Consider the following 21104-nt stretch of genomic DNA (forward strand, 5'->3'; position numbering starts at 1 on the left):
TGTAGATGCATGGTAACATATATCTCGTGGCGTGAATGATACATCAATAACGCCTGCATGTCTGTCATGACCCATAAGTTAATCACATACATCCGACTTCCAATGCCGCATGCGCCCCGGGTATTCCAAGTTGTTTGTACATCCCCCCTTTCCCACCAAAAATCAAACCTCAATGTCCACTGTGATGCCCTCGCCCTCACTTGAGCTGACTGCCTCTTCTGAGACCAGCCCGCGACGGCCTTCCGTAGTGCTGCCATCAGTGATGGTGCCCGAGGGGCCCCGGCGAACTCGCTCACGGTGAATCTGGTCGCGTAGTCTCTGGTTTTCTGCATCGCGCTCCTCAAGCCGTTTGCGCGCACCGCTGCGGTCGAGCAAACGCCCTTCACGCTCTGACTTGAGCCGCTTCTCCAGTTCGTGCAGTCGATGGATCCATTTATCGTCGCCGCCTTCCCAGCCGCTATTCCCGCTGCGTGTGCGGTGCATTATGGCTCCAGCGTCGTTGGTCAGGGTGCTGCTGGATGAGGAGTGAGATGGCTGCGGTAGGCCCGTCGAACTCCGTGTCAATCCTTTGTCAGAGCGAGGCTTCTGTTCAGCGCCTGTCGTAGAATTGTGACGAGATACCGCTCGTTCGGTATTTGCCGCCGATCCAAGAGATGGGGAGCGTGGGCCTGAAGTCATGACTGACGCTGCGGCCGCTGACGCAGAGCCATGGCTGCGCGAGTTGGACTGGAGCAAGTTGAGTTCTGCCTTCAAGAGCCGGTTCTCGCCCTTCAGTTTGGACATCTCCGACGATGAGCTGGAGTGGCCACGACCTTGCTGTTGAGACCGCATATTCTTGACAATTTCCTCAAGCCGTTCGAGTTTTCGGACCCGGGTGTTGAACGAATTCTCGAGGGTTTGATATTGTTTGTTCAGATCGTGGTCGACGGTCTTGATCCGGGTCTTCAACCCAGAAATCACGCTCTCGACAGTTTTGATCGCAAGCGAAAGGTTGCGGCTGAATCCGGGCCAGAACAAGATGTTGCCAATAACTTCTTGGCTCGGTAGGTTGCCATTAATCAAACTGTTAGAGTGAGCCCAGTCTGGCCCACACATCGCAGACAGCCGTTTCCAAATGTTCAGGAATAAAACATTGCGTTCGCTGAGCTGATCTTTAAACTGCTGCTCCAGCGTCATGAACCTCTTGCGATCTTGATTGCGTGCATTTTCCAGTTCCGTAATGCGAGAGTTGTTCTGTGTGATAGTCCGAGACGCCTGCTGGTGAGATTTAAGCGACTGCTCAAACGACTGCTTGTCCGCCCGTCGGGCCTGCCGCTCACGTTCGAGCAGCTCCGAGAGTTTACGGGACTCCAAGCCATGGCTCTCTAGGAGAGCATCGCGGTTGCGAAGAATCAACTCCTTCTCGTCCAGTTGGGAGCGGACACTCTCCAGTTCCAGAGCAGTTGACTCGAGCTCCTTTTGCAACTTCATGATGTTGGAGATCAAGCTGGATCGGCTACCACTCAGGTCACCCAGTGTTTCGCGGAGGTTGTTCTCCAGGTCCGTGAGTCGTTCGCGCCAGGTAGAAGTCTCAATCTCTTGAGCTGACAAGCTCTTCTTTAGTCTTCGGGCTTCCTCCTTCGCTGCCGAGGCCTCGCGGTTCAGTTCGTTCATAATCCGCTGGACGTCCTGCTTCTCCTTGCTTCCAACCACCTCGCGCTGGTGTCGTTCGCCTGCCAGTCGCTGCTCGAGCTCCCTGGTCTTCTCCTTTTCACTGTGCAGACTCATCGCATAGGTCTTCAGCTCAGACTCCAAATCACCAATGCGGATCTTATCGCCATCTTGCTCTTCCCGTAAAAAGGCAATCTCATTCTGGCTCGACTCGATCTGCACCGTCAGTCGCTGTACCTTGGTGTTGGCCTCGAACAGGGTCTTTTCCAGCGCCTCCATCTCGCCGTTGGTCTCCTCCAGTTCTTGCTGCACGGTCTGGTATCTCTCGAGATTGTTTTGGGCATCTTCTTCGAGACGGATAATGCCTTCGCTCGCCGAGCGCATCTCCGCCTGCAAGACCTTGAGGCTCTCATCCTGGTTGTTCAAGTCCTCATTCATGCGTTGACACTCAACAATCTTCTGATCAAGCTCCTCCCCGAGAGCGTTCAGCTCTTCCTGAGCCTCAGCTTGCAGTTCCTGGAAAGCAGCCTCACGCTCGTCAGCCAGCTGGAGAGCCTGGTCTCTCTCTTGCTGCAAGTTCTGCATCTCCTCTTCGGCTTGGTCGACGTCGGCTTGGTAAGCTTGATCAATCGCCTCCAGTTCTCGGACGTAATCGTCAAGCTGGGCCCCGATGGCCTGGTTCTCAAGTTTGAGGGTAGACACCTGATCGCGCAATTGCCCATTACGTGCCTCCAGCTCGTCGCGGTCCAGATCACTGGCACGTGTTCCGTCGCTCACTTCGGAAGACGACGGCCTGATGTTGGCGCGTGATGCTGAGCGGTCGAGAATGCTGTCTCCCGCAACTGATCGGTTACCATCGCGCCGTTGGCCAAGTTTCAGCTCCTCAATTTCTTGATAGAGGCGTTCTTTCTCCCGGTTGCGAGACGTCAGCATTGAAGTCTGCGCGCTGACTTCCTTTCTCAGCTCTGCATTCTCCTGCTTCAGAAGTTCAATCTCCACCATAAGTGTGTTGCTGGAAGTGACAGCTCGACTGCCATCCTTGTCGGATGCTGACGTGTGGGAAACCGTTGAACCGCCTCGATCACGCTGCCCAGGCTTTGCGCCGCCGGTAGCAGTGTACATCTCGCTCCGCAGACGGATCGTCTCATCCCGTAGTCTTCGGTTTTCATCTTCGGCTTGCTCACGCGCAGCAGTCTCCGCATCAAGCATGTCTTTCCACATATCCTGTGATATGAAATCGTTAGCGCGGACCGGAGATGATGATATTCACAATTACATACCCTCTCCTCTCTAGCACCTGCATCTGACCCTCCAGCTCGGTTCTCGCTCAAGGATTTGACCATTTCGGCCAGGCGGCGTTTTTCGCTTTCTCTTGCGACACTTTCGGACCTCAGTCGCTCAATTTCGAGCTCGTAGGTTTCAACCCGCTCGCGCAGGTAGACAACTTCTCCATCCTGGGCCGAGTCACGATCTCCTTCCGAGCCCTCCGGATCATGATTGACCATTGATTCCTTGTCCGATTGATGATCTTTCAGTTGTTTCTCTAAATCACGAATCTTGCGCTTGAGGCCTTGATTGTCCTTCTGGAGCTTGAGCTTGTCTGATTTTAGCTCGACATTCTCGGAGATCATTTCCTTGATGCCTTCCTCGGACCGCTTGTTCAGCGCCTCGTTCAGGAAATGGATTCGCATTTTCAGGTCGAAGTTTTCCTTCGAGAGACGGTCAATTGTGCTGCTTTGTTCTTTGAGAGTCATGGAGCGGCCGCTTCTCCCAAACGCAGGAGTCGAGGCCCCTACCCGTTTCTCAGGGGACGTGCCCTGGAAGTCTTCTCGGAACCGTTGAACAAAGGTGCTTGGAACTTGAATGCCCTTGACACGCTCTGCAATAGCCGTATCAGTCGGAAAGGTACTGTCTCGCGGTCGCGCTCTTGGCGTCTCCGGTGCCGAGGTCTCGTCAAACCTCGCTGTGTGCCGTGTTGACCGTGGTGAGCCTTCCTCTTCATTCAAGGTTTGCAGTCCACCATCAAAGGGACCGTTCACATTCCGTTTCTCCAGAGAATTCTCTTCGCTGTATCCAGAGATCCCAGATGCCATACTACCAAGACTGGTTGTTCTTGTCATGTTGGTGCGTGTTCCAGCATGGAAGCTCCCAAACTGGTCAGAGGCAGCACCCCCTGACTGGAGGGCGTAGTCTCCTCCTAATGTAGCATCACTGTTTGTCGTTTCCGTGTTGGTGCTTGTGACAGAGGAATGCGAGAGACGATGAGGCCCCTGACGGCTGTTCAGGTATTTAGGTCGAGTTCCTCTCCGTCCGCTACCACGCAAGGCTGCGTCTCCAGAGTAATTGCTTTGATCACTGAATAACCTTGACGGACCCGGAGACACGCTGCGAGAAGACCTTTGAAGCTTGGATGGTGTAAGCTGTGACTCGTTCTCTGATTGGGACAGTTCGGATCTATAGTGTCGGTCGTCTTGGGAAAATTGGCTGGAGTCGGGGTTCGTCTCGGACAAAGTGAGCTGATTCCGGCGATTCGCAGCAGCAGCGGCCGGTGACGAGGTCAAGGGGTGGAGCAGCGAGTTGTTGTCTCCTTGTTGCACCGCTTGCTCCGCGTGGACGGTTGGTATATCCCTGTTCTGGTTCTGGGTCGACGCAGAGTCTTGGTAATTGTGCGAAAGTCCCTCAAAAGAAATGTCCGCCGCGTGGTCGCCAGATACCCCGACGAGATAGGTATCGTCCGCGCCAACAACAGGGCCGGTCGCAGCGACATCGATGGTCGAGGGCTCTGGCAAAAAACTGGATTCTATATCCATGAGCTTGCGACGCATTTCCGTCTCCTCGATGAGGGTTTGGTTGGTGCCGCGTTCGTGGTCGCCATTTTCGCTGAGCGGCAGGAGGCTGCTGTCGTCACGCTCGGTCAACGGGGGCAGGAGGCTAGGCTCATCCGTCATGCCTTGCTGCTGCTGCTCTGTGGTCGTGGTTGTAGCGGCATGGTCTGCGTTTGTCTCGGCGGTGGATGTGGTGGTGGTTGTTGTTGTGGTGTCTTGCGCGTCGTCGGCTCCTTGGTTCTGTGTTACTGTCGAGTCGTCCATCGCATTCGGGGGCTGATCCCCGTGCGCGTCCTCTGCCATGAAGAATTCGGTGGAATCACCAGAGGCATCGACGGGCGACAAGGGCGTGTGGAAGGAAGACTGATTCGAGGGGATGCGGCACGGAGTGTCGATCGGAGTAACGGCGCCGGTCGACATGGTGACGGCGTCCGGGTGTGTTTGGGTCTCCACTTGGGCCGTCTTAGCGTTGGTCCTGACTGCATGGAGAAATTGCAGGAGTGGGGAGAGGAAGTACGAAAACTACGAAGTGAGTTAGTAGAGTAAAGAGAGTAAAGACACTGCTCCTGCCACTTTTACCTTGGTGTTGGCTATCGACAAACAGAGTGAACCGTGGACAGTACACCTATCCCCACGGCCAGGCACCATACTACAGAGATCATCGCCACGCACTATTCTGTGACATGTACTAATTCCACTACAGTCACCTATCCTACTATACCATATCCACGCTCTGCTACAATATGGCTAATTTCGGAATTCATCACAACAATAACATTAAGACAATCATGGTATCCGTAACATCTGCGTGTCTGTCCAAAGCAGTATCAAAACAAAAAAAAAAAAAAGGTTCCCGAACGCAATGGCCTAAGAATGGGCAGAGAGTATGGTGCAAAAACCGGTTCAGCACGAGTCGCGCAACAAAAGAAGAGACATGTACAGGAGGGAAAAAAAGATTAGAAAAGGAGAATAGAAGCACGAAAAACATCACAAGGCATCAGATCGTTTTTGAAAGGAAATAAATAGCGCATCCCGGATGTGGCACCCCATCTGGAGGGTATATACAGCCAGGAGCATGTATCCAGGGGGAAAGAAAAAAAAGAAAGATGTAAATCACGCTGGGCCTGCGCCGGTCACGGGCCGCTTGATGCTCACAGCGTCGCTGTCAACACCAGCGCCATTGTAGTAATTGTTGGAGGTGGCATAGAACTTTTCCTTGGACGTCACAGCATTGCGAAGGGAATCCATATAGGTGCGGAACTTGACAATCTCCCGCAACAGATACGAGGATTTCTTCTCCCAGTTGGTCATCGCTTTGGTGGAGTTGGGATGGCGTGGGGAGAAAGCGAGATTCATGGCAGATCGAAGCTCATTGTGTCTCTGGAGCTCGTCTTCGATGTTCTTCACGTACGTCTGAAGGGCCTTCAGTTGGTCCTCCTCCGTAAGGTTGGAGGCGACCATGCTTTGTTGCGGCGGGCTCCAGTCACTAATGTGGACCCTGTCGGCAGGGAGTCTGGGCCGCACGCTCTGCTGATCAATGGAGCTCCGGATCGAGCTCTGGATGCTTGGTCGAGGCCCAGACCCAGGCGGCGGGGAACGACCTTCGGGGTTCACCAAGGCGGTGTTGATGACATTATCGCTCCATCCATATTCAATATTGCTGATACCTCCCACCAGGGGCTCCTTTGACAGTCGTGCACTCCAGTAATTGGCCGTGGAGACAAATTCTCGGACAATATCGGGCGTACCAGCTTGGAAGAGATGCACGGCACCGGTGGGCAGACTCAACGCCCAGACGTGGGGACGGGACTTGGAGTATCCGGGCGGTGGAAGTGCACTGGCAATAGTCTGGCGTAGCATGAATTTCCACAGCTCCTCGGCGTTTTCCGTCCAGTTGCCTCCTCCAACCACGACGCCGCCACGCTGCTTCGCTTTCTGGCGCATCGACTTGGAGTTGAATGAGAAGAGACGCATCCAGCCTTGTTGAATGACTGCGAAACATTCGTTCCAGTTTCGATCCTTGGCTCGTTTGTCCACAGCGTCCAAGTGGTGCTTGTGCTTCAAGCTCCCTTCCTTGGCCCACGGCGCGCCAGCAAGGGCCAAAGTCTCATCCTCGAGCAGAGGCATCGTGCGTTCGTTGTCCTCATAGCTGTAAACGGAGGTGGCGGAGTCTTCGCGAATGATCGCCTGGCTCAGTGCATTTGCAAAGCCGATGGACTGTTGGTACTCGCCGCGCGGGTACTCCGAGCCGAATGAGTCCACGGAGGCGGAAGTGAATCTGCCCAGAGAGTATTTGCTCCAGGTGCTTGATGCAGTAGGGCTCCAAAGAGATGACTGATCATCAAGACTTGTTCGGCTGGAGCCCATAAAGGACGGGGGATACAGCCTCCCTGCTCGAGAACGGGGTTTGGATGACCATCGTGCGGCTCCATGGCGCGAATCCGCGGACCGGCCGCGTGGATAAATATCCGAGCCACTCTTGCTGATTGTGCTGGGGCTTCTGCGTAGCGTACCCATTGAAGGGCCCAGGAAGTTATTCGAGTGCATCCGGGAAACTTCTCTCTCGGGCTGAGCACCATAAAGAGGAAGCCTTTCTTTTTGGATAGAATTATAAAACTCTTTGAGAACAGACTCCACCTGCTGTTCCCAGGCTCTCACGGTTCCCGTGAATGGCACACTGACCAGCGGCCCAGTGTCGTTACTGGCATCGACAGGGCCCCGGACGGAATCCACGTCCAATGACCCATGGCTGCCATCGCCAAGAGGGAACGTTGCAGATCGTGCAGAGGTGGGAGTTGCGTCTAGGCTCTGAGGTGTGGTCTTGGTACGATTAACGGGACGCAAGGTGTCGAATCCCTCCGGAGCCGCATCCATAGCAACTCGATGAATAGTCGGCATAGTGTTCCGTACAAATTGGGATTTGGTCATCTTCTGGTCGATGTCGGCCAAGTGAAGATCGGTATTCAAGAGAAGAAGGGAGTAACAAATCGTGTGCACAACATCTAATCGGACAGATTAGATTTGCGCGGAACAAAAGATTACCAGGTATAAACTTACCGGTGGCTTTGAAACCATGGCTCGGGTTGCAATCACACCATCTGTTTGAGAAGGCATCTAGGACGCGATCCACTTGTTGAGTCTCTCCTTTTAACACCAAACGCTCACAGAGACTTCGTAGGGCGGCGAGAATGTTGACATTGGACCAGTTGAAGAATCGCATATACGCCTCCCGAACCTTGGCCCGATCAGGGTCACCCAGCCAAGCGGCAGCCGGTTCGTTGCCCACCACTTGGTCCTGGCTATCAAAGAGCTTCTGCGCTTGTTCTCGATCAATCGCCGTCGGATCATCCTCCACCGCATCTCCGGGCCCGTCGGTTGTATCCTTAGGCTGCTCGGCCGCCGTGGGTTCTTCAGATTCTACCACCGGTGTGTTTACCGCGGTTTGATATTGCGAGGCCTCTGAGACGGACGCACCGGGAGATTCGGGGGCCTTGATATCTTTGCCAGTGGCAGGGATTGCCAATTTGTTGACTTCCACTGGTGTTTCTTTCGGAAGATCATCAGCGGAGTGGTTGGTGGGTGAAGTGGCATTGAGCGAGTAATCCTCCACCACAGGCGACAAAGATGCGGAGGGGGTGGCGTCCCGGGGGTTGTCTAATGAGGCCGATTCTGTGGCAGTTTCTGCCTCACTATCTTGAGGGACTATCTTGATTGTCGATCCCTCGGCAGAATCTGACACGGTCTCTCTTTGTGTTTGCAAAGACAAAGAGTCTTGGGCCTGCGGCCCCTCGCGACGTTGCTCCTTGGAAGCTTGGTGTGCTGGGTTGGCGTCTGCAAGGTACGGATCCATGACCCTCCGCAGACTGCTAACAGGGCTTGGCTCCGGCTTCATCATGTCCAGGGCCTGTGGAGTCGCAATCTCCTGGGGTAAAACAATTGGAGGCGGAACATTCTCGACCACAGACTTCTTGCGCCGGCGGAAGAACGATGATTTTTGTTTCACTACTTGCTGCGGTCCTTTTCGGGTGGACGGCGAAGCTTCCGCAGTAGGAGTCTTGGGGGGCAGCTGTTGCTGTTGCCGCCCCTTCAGATTGGTCGTCACTCCATGGGCATCCTTGGGTTCATTCTCACGGAGATAGGACAAGTCATTCGCGCTGGGGCTTCCTTGTTCTCCAGCACTGGGTGACGGAGTCTTGGATGAGCCGCCGAACACGCGCCGGAAAAACCCAGGACGCTCTTTCGTAGGAGTGTTGGTGGAGGCGACTGTAGTGGTCGAGTTGGTGGGAGCCGGTTCCGGAGGGAGATGAGAGGGTTTGTTATATGAGATCGTTGGGCTGGGGGCTGGCTCCTGCGACGCGGGCATGGGCGGAGGCATTTCCACTTCCACGTCTGGCTGCGAGTTCTCATTGTCCCGGGCTCGAAGAGTCCCCGTGCCGATGTTGTCCGTGCGGGTCTTGCGGACCTGAGGAGCCTGCGCTACCGATTTGGCGCTGTTCCGTCGCGACCCCACCGGCGTCCGTGAATTGGTTGGTGTCCGACTATAGTCTGTGTATTTTCGTGGCCCTCCTGGCACGCTTGGTGTCGGCGCGGCGTCGCTGTCATCGTAGAACAAGGAATCCTGGCCGGCATCGGGCTCTGCATATGGAACATAGGTTCGCTTGGGCCCGCAGTCAAAACTCTCTGAGCGCCGGTCTAAGCCCGAGTCTGCTCGCGTTCGAGGAATATTGGATGGATACTCGACCGTCGAGGTTGAGCTTCCCTTGCTACCTTTGCGGGCGTCGCTAGATCGCGGGATGTTTGCCGGCACCCCGCGGGCGCTCATGGAGTCTCGACCGCGTGTGCTTCCCATTTTCCTCGGAGTGGTTTGGTACTTGGAACTGCTGTTGCTCCGCCGGCCCTTTGTTGTCCTCGTTGCATACCGATGGTCATCATAGGCGTAATCTGCCTCGGAGGACATGGACGAGGAGAAGGTGTGACCGCGAAACCGGCCGGGGGGAGTTGACTCCTTGGAATATCGGGTGTGGGTATCAGAGTCCAAGGCGGGATTGAACATGCGGTAATCATCTAGAGGAGAGGATCCGGGTGCGTCGAATTGGTCCAGGGAGAGAAGCATGTTATCGACGATCGACGTGCGAACGGCATGCTGGGGGGAGAGGGATAGGTCATGTGGATCGCGGTCATCCCCGGATTCGCTGGTGCTCGTGCCATTGTCAATCGTGTCAGGGAAGGTGTCGCGGATGGAGGGGCGTTGAAATTTTTGTTTGGACGGCCGGTATATGGAGGTTTGGGCGGGAGGAGTGCGCGGAGGGGAGGGAGCGGCGGTATACTCCCGTTGCTGCGACATAGTCGTAGTGGTGTCCGCTGGAGGAAGAGAGGGAGGAAGAGAGGAAGATGTCAAAGGAGACTGACGCAACTGGGTTGAAGCATGGAGGGTGTAACCAGAGTCTCAGACGGGCATTGCGTGTCGGCCCAGTCTGGGGGAGGGAAGGAAGAAAAGTGGAGGAGGGAAAGGAGAGACGGAGAAAGAGAACTCCTGAGTGGATCTGATCTCAGGGAGAACCGACCACCCGTTTACTGTTCCCTTGGATTTTCACTGAGGAGAACAATAGTCATGAAATACAATCAGGGGAACTGGATGAATTATTATTATTATTATTATTATTGTGATTCCGGGTTTCGGAATCAACTGAGGATCGGCATCCTGGATGATTATTATTCAGGGGCTGAAGATGGAGTCGTCTGTCTGTTGTATGTACCACGTATGTAACCCTCAGCCCAGAGTCTATCTCTGGGAATTTTCTGACTGCTCGCAATTCTAAACCTTGTAATGATGCAGGCGATACAGCAGAGGTGATGCCTCATCCCGATCCCTTGCAGACAGGTCACTTGTCAGCCGATCTGGTTATTCCAGGGCTGTGCGTCCATTGCACCGTCGGAATTATGTAAATCAATCCGTTTCTCACTAATCAGTCGTCGTTCGTATACGGTGTATGATTGCACGACGGACAACATGTGGTATACTGCTGTCTGTCTCTCTGTCTGCTTAGGGCAAGCGGAACCTCATGATCGACACCGCACGTGACCGGAGATGACATAACACCTTTTACCTTGGCACCTCGACGCCATGCCCAAGCATCATTGTTGTTGTTGTCCTGAATTCCCAGACACACGCTCTGGTTCTCAGCTGCCTCGTCTGAGACTCACTGGGGCTGCCCTTCCCTCGACCATGAACCCCCACATCTCCGTGCCCCGTCAACATGCCGGACCGGCCAACCTCGGCGGGTCAACGCCGACCAGTCGCCGGTCCAGCGTGCGCATGCCGCGATTCTTCAAGAGGTCGGTGGACGAGTGCTCTGGATCGAATGATATGGTGACTGACCTGCGAAACAGGCTGTTCAAGTTCCCGCAGATGGACTTTGAAATGGCCATTTGGGAGATGACTTCGTTGTTAATTGCCCCGAAGAAGGTCTTCAAGTCAATTTATTACCATGTAAGTGCTCCCAGCAGATCCGGACAGGGAAAATATGCTAACTGGGTGCTTTACAGAAACGTAAGTTGCAATCCACTCTGCGCGGATATCCCACGACGTTACTGACCTTTCCCTCTTCCCCAGAAACCAAGAATACATGGCACCGGCCAGACCCGTCCTTCACCTACCTCCTATCCTTCTTCCTTCTCCTCACAGCCCTCGCCTGGGGGTTAGCCTATACCCCGTCCTTCGGCGCCATTGTCCGCCTCTTGTTCTTCTTCATCTTCATCCACTTCATTGGATCTTCCCTCCTCATCTCGACCATCGGCTACTTCGTCATCGGCCGACTATTCGGTCCGGACGGCGCTGCCACGTCCCTAGCCGGCTTGCGCGGCTCCCGGGGCCGACGACGCGGCGCCGCGCAGGGTCTATTTGCCCAGCCGGGGGAAAAGGAACAGCTAGAGTTTGGGTATTGTTTTGATGTGAGACGAACCCCCCGTGGCAGCCCGCAATTCCTCTTATGCTTCGCTGACACGGCTACTTATAGGTCTCCAACCGCGCTTTCTTCCCTCTCTACCTCCACCTCTATGTGGTGCAGTTCCTGCTCCTGCCGCTCCTCACTCGCAGCCCGAGCAATTTCCTGGCCACATTCCTCGGAAACACACTATATCTGTCTGCACTCATCTACTATACCTATATCACCTTCCTGGGGTACAATGCCCTCCCCTTTCTGCACAACACCGAGCTGCTGCTCGCTCCCATCCTCATCTTTGCGGTGCTCTGGCTCGTCAGTCTGATTGCCGGCTGGGGGGTTGTCGCGCAAGGCCACAGTGTCGAGGGCTTGTTCTGGGGTGTGTGATGAAGCACCGAACCAAGGGTTCTTTGGATCCCGTGTAGATCTTGTTTTTGACTGGCTCATGCATGGCTGAAAGAGTGTAATTGTGGACTTTTTACATGTATCTGGAGAAGCGGCGTTCGGTGTACATTGTGGGTTCATCTATGGCTTTTGAGTTGTTTCATAGATCAATTGGAGAATGGGAAATGGTTTATATGACGATGATGAAGCGTACTATCAACCTATTTTATTTCTTCCCACCCTTCTTCGGCTTACCCATCGCCGCCTGTCGCAACCGGTCCTCGCGCTCCTGCACAGCAGCCGCGCGCTCCCGTGCCTGCTCGTCCTTCTCCTCTTTCTCCGCCTGCTTCCTTGCCTTCTCGGCTTCCCGCTGTTCACGCACAAGCGCCAATCGCGCCAGATCTGCGCGCGCCTCATCCGTCTTCCCCTCCGCATGCAGCTTCATATACCGCTCGCGCGCCTGCTGCGCCTCGACCGCCTCACGCTCTCGCCGCGACAGCTGCGATAAATCAGCTGGCGCCTTTTTCGGCCGCGCCGGGGCAGCTTTCTCGTCGGGCTCCTTCTTCTGCAGCTGCGAGCGGGATTTGGCCGTGTGGTTCGGGTTGGCGGGTAGGTCTTCGACTTCGCTGGCCTCGGAGTCGCTCGGTGGCAGATCGCCCGGCTGCGCGGCGGTGTGCTTTCGTCTAGCAATCGCCTCTTGTTTCTTTGCTTTGGCGGCGGCTCTTCGCTCTTCGCGGGTCATGGATGCGCCCGCGGCGGAGCTGGGGCCGGCGTCGTCGTCTTCGCTTCCTTCTTCGCCCTCGCCGGACTCTTCCTCTTCAGACTCCTCGCTGGAGGATTCCTCGTCGCTGGACTGGGGCACTACATCTTGGGGCTCCTGGAGGGAACGGGGATGTGTTAGTTGGTCTCTTTGCCGGTTGAAGGGCATTGAAGTGGAAGGAAAACCGTACCCGCCACATTCCAACGACATTCCCATCCTTATCTATGGGCTGCAGGTTTCTGCTGAAGTGCTTGCCTCCTATTTGACGACTATCAGTGCGAGGGTCTTTTTTCTGCAGGGGTTGCACGCGACTAACCTCCTCGAGTGGGCTTGCTGAACTTTCCTCCTCGACCGCGGGGCGCCATGGTAGAGTAGACGGTGGTGGGCGGGGGTGAATGGGATGAATGGGGGTATAAAGGGAGAATTGACGAGCCAAGGGAGTTTGCCGAGGTAGTATGTAGTTGTTGGCAGAGGAGAAGAAGCGGAAGTGGAAGAACTGAATCATCGGAGGGGCAAACTAACGAAGTGGGGGGGGGGTCTGGGCGCTGAATCACGAAGTAGTAGTTAATAACAAGACAGAACAGAGAGGGTCATAGATGGTTATAGACGGTTGTAGAGATGGGCAAATATATTATGGTCATTAATATTCCATTATTTCATATTTCATATTTAAGTATGCAGTCTGTGAGGTAGCTAACCAAGTATCTCTATATGGTTGGTGGTTAGGGCTAATGTTCAACTACGCATTTACACGCGCACCAGACCGGTGCCTACCTTGGCCACTCGGGCCCCGACCAGCGTCAAGAAACCCCCGAAGATGGCGCTGCCCATGAACATCTGTGCAAAGAGGTACTGCCCGTTATCGCGCTCGACCAGAGCCCCGGCAATGGGCGAGCCGATGAGCGCCGCGATGGCGACGACGCTAAGCACCATGCCCATGCGCACGCCGATCTTCTTGAGATCTGTGGTCAGCGTGCTGAGTGTGGCAGGGAACAGAGACTGAATGCCCGCAGCGAAAAGGCCGTAGAAGACGGCAAATGCCCACAGGCCCGACAGACTCGACACGCCCGCCCAGCAGTAGGCCACCACACCGGTGGCGAAACTGAACGGCAGCAGCAGGTTGAATGGACCGGTCCATTTGTCGGCTGCCAGGTTGGGGATTAACCGACCCGCGATTCCGACGCCGTTCATGACCATCAGCAAATCGATCGAGGTTGTGTCAGAGACGCCGATGATGTTGCGGCTGAAGCTGCCGATATAGAAGAACCCGACGTACAGGCCCCAGAAGTTCATGAACATTCCCATTGCAAACAACGCGTAGGGCAGCTCGGTGAATGCGGCCCATTCAACGAGCGGTCCCGTGGTGCGCGGCGGTAGGCGCTGCTTCAGGAAAACCAGGCAGGGGATCAGAGTCGCCAGCGTGATAAACCCGAGCGTTCGCATCGTCCAACCATATCCAACGCGCGGAAGCAGGCGCATAATCACGGCCGGGAAGACCAGTCCTCCTGTCGCAGAGCCCGAGGCAGCGAGACCGAGGGCAATGCCGCGCCGTTTGGCAAAATACGTCGAGATCAGCGCCAGTGTCGGGCAGAACATCAGTCCGCAACCAATACCCTGTGCCACGCCCTGTGCCAGAAACAATTGCCAGTATTTGGTGCACAGCGAGGTCATGAAGATGCTAAAGACCTCCAGGAGGACACCCATCGCGAGGGTGAATTTGAAATAGCCTGCATCCGTTGCGCGGCCGGAGAATGTCCCGATGAAAAAGAGCAGGAAGATCTGGATGCTGCCCACCCATGATATGTCGGACGGCGGATGATTCAATGTCTGTGTATAGTATGTCTGGAACACGCCGAAGCTGTTGATGTACCCCCAAGTGTTGAAGATGATCAGATGCGCCAGTGCGACCTGCGACCAGGCCTGGAAGCCCCCGTCCGGCGGCGGACCGAGATCTTTGCCAGATTCCCGGGTGCGCACGACCGTGAGGGTGCGTGCAATGGCGCTGGTGTTCGTGGGGACCGTAGTCAGGTCATTATACTCGTTGTTGGCGCCCGGCTCGCCGATTGTCGATTCTTCATCGGATGAGGCACGTCGGAGCTCGGCATCGACGGTGGTGGTGGCCGGCTCGGTTCCGCATTCGAGGTCTTTATCCTCGACCATGCTTGCCGGCTTCTCCTGCGCCATTGGATCTCAAAGCGGACTCGTTTAGGCTGTCATTGATGACCGTCCCAAATGGAAATGGGAAAGAACGCCAAATTGCATCAAGAAACGCCACGAAGAGAATTACTCAATTATTATTAGTAACTAACGAGTGAGTCAAGTACGTTACGACGAACCCCGCGAGTGAAAGAAAATTTATGTAATTGAAAAATATGACGGGGTTCCGACCGACCCCTCGGCCCCGCTGGCCTCGCATCGATGCCCGAGGGCGCCCTCCGATGACAGTGCAATCGGTGTTCAATTCACTCGAGTAGCAGTGCCATTCCGTCATTCTAGAGTCCGATGAATATGCACATTCGAAGATGATGCCAGTTTCTAAAGCCGATCGCTCTGGTCGTTCATATAGGAAGCCCTAGGTTGCTACACGACCAAGCTCTAAAGCCGACTACTTCGGCAAAGGGGACAGCGGGTCTCATGGCCGCTGGATTTGGAAAAGCATCGCAAGTGCCCAAACCACTGCTTTCCACGAGTACAAATGGACCTGGACAGAAGATTACTTTTTAGGCCTGCCCACCGAAATTGACATTTCACTCAAACATTCCGTCTATTCCAAAGCATCTAGCACATTTAAACATACAACGCCGGCGCTCATGGGTCTATGCCACGATTACAACACATAAGAAGACAGGCTGTGCCATGCCTGCAGTCAAATCAGAGGACCTGTCAGCCAGGCCCTCAACTCCGGAACAAGGGAAACAAAAATGAAGCAAGCCCAACGAGGGATGGATTTAGCAAGCCACTCCCAACTCCACAACACGATCCTGTATGCCGAGCCGGAGGAAACCCGTCACTCCGAGCCAAAGTCTTATCGAAACAATGCGAGCCGATTCGTAACAGTTATCTGAGCATGAGGTACTTCAGTAGTCTTGGCCGTGGCTGTACAGCATCTGGACGGCGCCAATAACATCGGCGGGTTCTAAAAGATGCCAGCTGGCGTCGGTTTGCTTCGAGCTGGCACCCACGGTGACCGAATACACGTGGTCCTGGGGCAGGTCAAATTTCTGCAGCGCACGGAACATATCTGAACCAGAACTGTGTCAGCAATCATCTTGGTCGCAAGCCGCAAGCACCATGAACAAAATTCCCACATACCTTCGTCGGTGAAATCGTCCCCTAGACACAAAATGAAGTCAGGAGGCTTCTCCCCGTACTCGTCCACTAGCCGCGTGGCGATATAGCCCTTGTTGACAAATGTCGGCCGGACCTCCAAATTCGCCTTGCCCGCCATGACCTCCACATCCCAGCGTTTGGCCACAGTATTCTCAAGGGCCTTCCGGCACTCACGAGCCTGGAACGCGCCGTACTCCGGATCCGCTCGCCGATAGTGCCAGGTCAAAGCCACCCGTTTCCGCTCAATAAAGGATCCCTGAGTACGTTCAGTGAAGTGCTGGAAAACTTCCACCACTTCCTTCTGCCAGGCCATATCCGTTCGTTCAGCCAGATTCTCCCAGTCGTCCCTCCGGGGCTTGCGAATGAAACATCCATGTTCGGCGCTCAGCCCCAATTCTGGAATGTGGCCCATCCATTCATCCAAGAAAGCCTGGTCCCGTCCACTGATGATCCAAACAGCGTTGCGCGGGTCTGCCGCGAGGCTTTTAATGGTGCGCAGCACTCGGTCCGACGGAATGGCGGCCTGTGGATCCTTGACGATGGGTGTTAACGTTCCGTCATAGTCAAACATGAACAGTCGCCGCCGCGCCTTGCGGTACTGCCTCAGGAGTTTCGCCCGGTCAAGTGCAGGCGTGGCAACCGACTGGTCGAACGAGGAGAGATTGGTCAGGAGACGATGGAGAAACTGCTTCGACCAATTCGAGACTGTGTTGGTGATCACATGCTTGTACAGCTTTAGGTGCTGCTCCTTTCGCTGATCCGGGGGCATCTTCAGTGCCCGGTCAATAGCACCCGCGACGCCAGCTAGGTCCCAAGGGTTGATGTGAATAGCGCTAGGTAGCGTACCCGCAGTTCCCGAGAATTCGGACAGGATGAGTGGGCTGTGGTTTGTCTGTTGGCAGACAATGTATTCCAGACTTGTGGTGTTCATCCCGTCTCGCACCGTGGTGATCAATCCAACGTCAGCCACGCGCAATAGAGCAAAGTATTCTTGCTGCGAGAGATATTGCGGGTAATACTGGACGGGTGAAAAGCTCAGAGACCCAAAACGGCCATTGATGGTGGAAACAAGGCTGGAGATCTGACCAGCGATCTTGTTTTCAGGATCCTCTTTCTCCTCCTCGACGCTGGTGGGACTTGTCACTTGGATGAGGACAACCTTGTTGCGCCACTCGGGATATCGCTCCAAAAATACTTCGAACGCCTGTAGTTTCTGCGCCACACCCCGGACACTATCCAGTCGATCACGACCCACGATCATCTTCTTGTCGGCATACAGACTGCGAATTCCCGTCACGGCCTTTTCGATGTCTGGGGCTCCAAAGGCGGCCTTCTGGATGGCGAGTGCGTCAATCCCAATGGGGAACACGTCGACCGCAATGTGCGCCCCGTAGGCATCCACCCCGGCATAGTTTGATTCAAAGCCCAAAACACGGGTACAGCACGAAGAGAAGTGTCGGGAGTAGGAAAACGTCTGAAATCCGATCATGTTGGCACCTAGCACGCCCGTCAATACCTCCTTGCGCTTCGCCAGGCACCGTACAAACTCGCTGCTGGGGAATGGTGAGTGTAAAAAGAAGCCCACGTAGATGTTGGGAATTCGCTGCCGCAGGAGACTAGGCAGAAGGAACAGGTGGTAGTCATGAACCCACACGACATCCCCCTCCTGATACTCCTCCGCAATACGGTCCGCAAACAGCTGATTTAACCGGAGGTAATCAGCCCACCAACGCCGCTCCGAACGGCCATCCGTTGGACCATGCTGCTTGTAGTGCAGTAACGGGTACAATTCTCGCTCCGCATACCGTCGCCATCTTCCTTGGTCCTTCAGCAAGATGGTATCTTGCGGCTCGTCTGATGCGTCAGACAGCCACACCGGCAAAATTCGGCCATAGCGCCCCGAGCTGAGCTGGTGATCGAGCCGCTCTCGATCTTCCCGATCAATATTGATCCCCTCCAACAGTGGATGCATCGGGGGCTTCTGGCTGGCATCCACGGGAACCGGGGCTGCCGCTTTGTTCAACGGGAGATTGGGGGGTGGGTTGTGCGGAACGGTGGGCAACTTGCCGACGGCGTTGGCGGGGATCGGCTGTAAGGGTGTCTTCGAGTCCAAGGTCGGCTCAACTTCACCAGTCCAGCCTACCAGAGTGTGTGACCAAGTTGTCTCATCTGAGGCAAGGTGGGCGAATGAATCGAAGAGAGCCGAGCTTCCAGATCGTGGCTTGATCACCTATTCTCACCAAAAACCTTGGTCAGCTTTCTCTCCTTGGGCAGTCAAAATCAACAGGACTCGACGTACCAAATCCGATCCTGGCTGGTGATAGAGCTTGTATGGTATGCAGAATGCGGCACTGATCAAACGGCCGCTCAGACGTAGTCCCGGGTGCTGTGTGCGTGGATCGACCTCCGGCGAAGATGGCGAGGCATCTGCGGTCAAGCTTAACCGTCGCAATAAGTCCATGCTCGACGATGCTCGCTTTGCTACATAAGCGGGAGACGAGGGAAGCTCGGACGGGTCCAATGATGCAGCATTGGCTCCAGGGATGTTGGCAAAGTATGAGGGCGTATCGGTGTCGACTGGGTGTGCCTTATCCGCATCCGCAGCAGGGGTCACATTGGTAGCATCTGTGTATGCTTCCTCCTTCAAGGCCCGTAGTCCTGGGCCAACCAGCACTGGGTCTGGCTGGCCTTCCGGCACCTGCTTTGGGCTGTCTTGATCGGTCATGATGGAAACTGCGGTCGGCCAATCACTTCTCCACCTAGCGGGATTGTTTGCAATTAAACTGCAGCGGATGTCAACGCCAGCTGCAATTATCACATGTCATGGCCATGATCCGGGGGAGGATTGACGTCAACGCAGAAGGAAGGGATCGAAGGTACCTCGGAGCAAGATGGGGTCGATAAGCAGTTGATCAACACGCACGAGAACAACCTACGGGTGGCGCCCAACAGCCATGGATGGGCACAGAAAGGGAGAGACGCCACCGTCAGCAGGGAGCGGGCATGAGGCAGGGTGTGATGGCAAAAGCTAGGGAGGTAATTGGACTGAGAATTGTGGTGAACGGGAGAAGGGAATGGAAAAGGGAAAGCAAGGGAAGGTGATTGATGATGATGGAGGGGCAGAAGACGCAAGCGGTGAGTGGATGAGCTGGACCATTCACAATGGCCCGCCTATCGTGACCAACACAAACATGAGGCATGCGAAACGTCATATCGACATACATACTCCCGGTAGGTAGAGAAAGATAGAAATACTAACACTACGTAGGCATGATTGTTTGAACGGCTTCATCTCTCAGACGGGTCACATGGTCAATTGCGGCCTGAGGCACCAATATCGACCCGGCCTGGCCAGACCCTGCACCAGCTCAGAAGTTCTCCAACCGACACACCCATCACCCTGCCATGCGGCCGGCTCGAGCACTCTCGAAACAGGTCCGCCACCCATTCAAATCCCATGTCCCAGTCAAAGACCCGGAGATCTTCACCAACAGCCTCGAAAAGACCGTAGGCGCCCATCGCGATGCCAACCGGGCGGGCCTCATTCGCAAGGTCTACCCTCGTGAGCCGTCGCCAGCGATTTGGAGGCCACAGCTCCGCCCGGAGGTTTATGCGGGCTACAGCCCACCGGCGACAGCTACTTCACCGACCTTAGAAACCCCAGAGCCCGAGCCAACTGCGGTCAAGCCCCAGAGCAAAGCGCGACGCCGCAAGAGGAACCACGGCCTGGATAGTCCGGTTTCGCGCTTATCCTCTCAACGACCTACGTTAGACTTGATTCATGGCGTGCAGCCTGGACAAAGACCCTGGCTGGCACATGTCGAGCAGTACCCTGCTCACGATGAAGCTACGGCACGCTTGGATGCCGAGATTCGCGCGTTGGACCAACACCTGACCCTTCGCCCCGGTGAACAAAGAGTGGTCGAGCAACTGAGTTTGGAAGTGGGAAATCTCTTGGAAAGGCACATTCTGTCCGCCGATCTACTGACAGGACTTCCTTTCGCTGCCAAATCCATACGAAAGTCTCTCGATCTCAAACCTCAGATCACCAATTCTCGCCGCACAGGGCTGGCGCTGCCGCATTCAGGTGCTCACTTCGTCTTCCCCGTCAAATACCAGGAACGATCCGGACGGTCCTTTGTATTGACTGCTCATCTGGATCCACGCCTACGCCTCGTTGAACATGTTTTACGGACCAGCTCCGCATTTGACCAGGTTCATTTTGTCCGAAAATCCGTACCCATACTCTCAGCGCAGCACCAAAAAACCGGTCTGCGGCTTCATTTCTCCTTTGGACACTTTCCTCGTCTCATGGACGAGTATCTACAAACCGCTCATGCCGAATTTCCCTCCCTGCGACCTCTGTATGTCGCGACTCGCACCTTACTGGAAGCACGCGGTCTCTTTGGTCCCGTAAACTCGGGCATTGGAGCCAACGCGCTTGCCGTGTTAATCATTGCATTCCTCAAGATGAACCACGATCGGTTCGTGGGTCCTTATCGCCTGGGTAAGCAATTGCTCGCCTTCCTACATATCTACGGATCAGAGATCGACCTCCAAACCGTCGGTGTTGCTGCGGATCCCCCGGGTTTCTTCGGAGCACAGAAGATGCGCCGTCCTAAGCAAGGCGAGGAACCCACCTTCCATCGCGGCCAGCGATCAATCATGAATGCAAGGTCCACGGTTGCCACAAAACAGAATATCCGCTTTTTGTGTATCCAGGATCCGACCCAGTTCATGCGTAATTTGGGTCGGTCATGTGCACGCATCGCCGAGCTGCAATGTGCTTTCATGGCTTCTCATGACTCGCTTCAACGTGCGTGCGACGATTGGCCCTCTCGTCGGGGGAATAGTCAGTTCAGTATCCTGGCGCCCGCGTTGCAGGCCAACTTTGATGAACTCGAAGTCTTTCGAGAACGGATCGCATCCTCGACGGATGTCGGTCTTGAATGAACCGTTAATGTCAACTATGATGTACTTTATAGAAACCAATACCCTTCTCTGTTTGATTACGTGAATGAGATAAAGATGAAGCAACAGAATTACGCTTATGATTGGTGTAAGTGCTAGAGTCGACTGAAGTAATCCAACAATGCCAGTTTATCCCAGTACAATGTATGACTCGGACAGAAAGAAAAGGGAAAGAAGGACATTCGATCAATGCGTTGGAGAGACGATGAAAATGCATCAACTGCGTGTGGCAAGCAGCGCTCA

At 54.9% G+C, this 21104-nt stretch overlaps 7 protein-coding genes across 7 annotated transcripts; 2 read left to right on the top strand and 5 right to left on the bottom strand.

Moving 5' to 3' along the window:
• Positions 1-162: 162 nt before the first annotated feature.
• On the bottom strand, positions 163-4895 carry PFLUO_LOCUS807 (uncharacterized protein; the record flags this gene model as incomplete). The annotated part of the gene is made up of 2 exons (XM_073785822.1): positions 163-2874; positions 2931-4895. The coding sequence occupies 2 exons, from the start codon at positions 4893-4895 to the stop codon at positions 163-165; spliced, it is 4677 nt and encodes a 1558-aa protein (XP_073634903.1).
• Positions 4896-5588: 693 nt separating this feature from the next.
• On the bottom strand, positions 5589-9819 carry PFLUO_LOCUS808 (uncharacterized protein; the record flags this gene model as incomplete). Its single annotated transcript, XM_073785833.1, has 2 exons — positions 5589-7477; positions 7533-9819. The coding sequence occupies 2 exons, from the start codon at positions 9817-9819 to the stop codon at positions 5589-5591; spliced, it is 4176 nt and encodes a 1391-aa protein (XP_073634904.1).
• An 882-nt stretch (positions 9820-10701) lies between these two features.
• Positions 10702-11803, top strand: PFLUO_LOCUS809 (uncharacterized protein; the record flags this gene model as incomplete). Its single annotated transcript, XM_073785844.1, has 4 exons — positions 10702-10811; positions 10866-10965; positions 11022-11426; positions 11492-11803. The coding sequence occupies 4 exons, from the start codon at positions 10702-10704 to the stop codon at positions 11801-11803; spliced, it is 927 nt and encodes a 308-aa protein (XP_073634905.1).
• Positions 11804-12026: 223 nt separating this feature from the next.
• Positions 12027-12925, bottom strand: PFLUO_LOCUS810 (uncharacterized protein; the record flags this gene model as incomplete). Its single annotated transcript, XM_073785855.1, has 3 exons — positions 12027-12677; positions 12751-12818; positions 12877-12925. The coding sequence occupies 3 exons, from the start codon at positions 12923-12925 to the stop codon at positions 12027-12029; spliced, it is 768 nt and encodes a 255-aa protein (XP_073634906.1).
• A 382-nt stretch (positions 12926-13307) lies between these two features.
• PFLUO_LOCUS811 (uncharacterized protein) lies at positions 13308-14744 on the bottom strand (the record flags this gene model as incomplete). The annotated part of the gene is made up of 1 exon (XM_073785866.1): positions 13308-14744. The coding sequence occupies one exon, from the start codon at positions 14742-14744 to the stop codon at positions 13308-13310; it is 1437 nt and encodes a 478-aa protein (XP_073634907.1).
• Positions 14745-15637: 893 nt separating this feature from the next.
• On the bottom strand, positions 15638-18615 carry PFLUO_LOCUS812 (threalose-6-phosphate phosphatase; the record flags this gene model as incomplete). The annotated part of the gene is made up of 3 exons (XM_073785877.1): positions 15638-15801; positions 15873-18120; positions 18190-18615. 3 exons carry the CDS (start codon positions 18613-18615, stop codon positions 15638-15640), a joined length of 2838 nt encoding a protein of 945 aa, XP_073634908.1.
• Positions 18616-19295: 680 nt separating this feature from the next.
• Positions 19296-20843, top strand: PFLUO_LOCUS813 (uncharacterized protein; the record flags this gene model as incomplete). The annotated part of the gene is made up of 1 exon (XM_073785889.1): positions 19296-20843. The coding sequence occupies one exon, from the start codon at positions 19296-19298 to the stop codon at positions 20841-20843; it is 1548 nt and encodes a 515-aa protein (XP_073634909.1).
• Positions 20844-21104: the final 261 nt, after the last annotated feature.

This window comes from Penicillium psychrofluorescens (assembly GCF_964197705.1).
Source record: "Penicillium psychrofluorescens genome assembly, chromosome: 1".
Lineage (NCBI taxonomy): Eukaryota > Fungi > Ascomycota > Eurotiomycetes > Eurotiales > Aspergillaceae > Penicillium > Penicillium psychrofluorescens.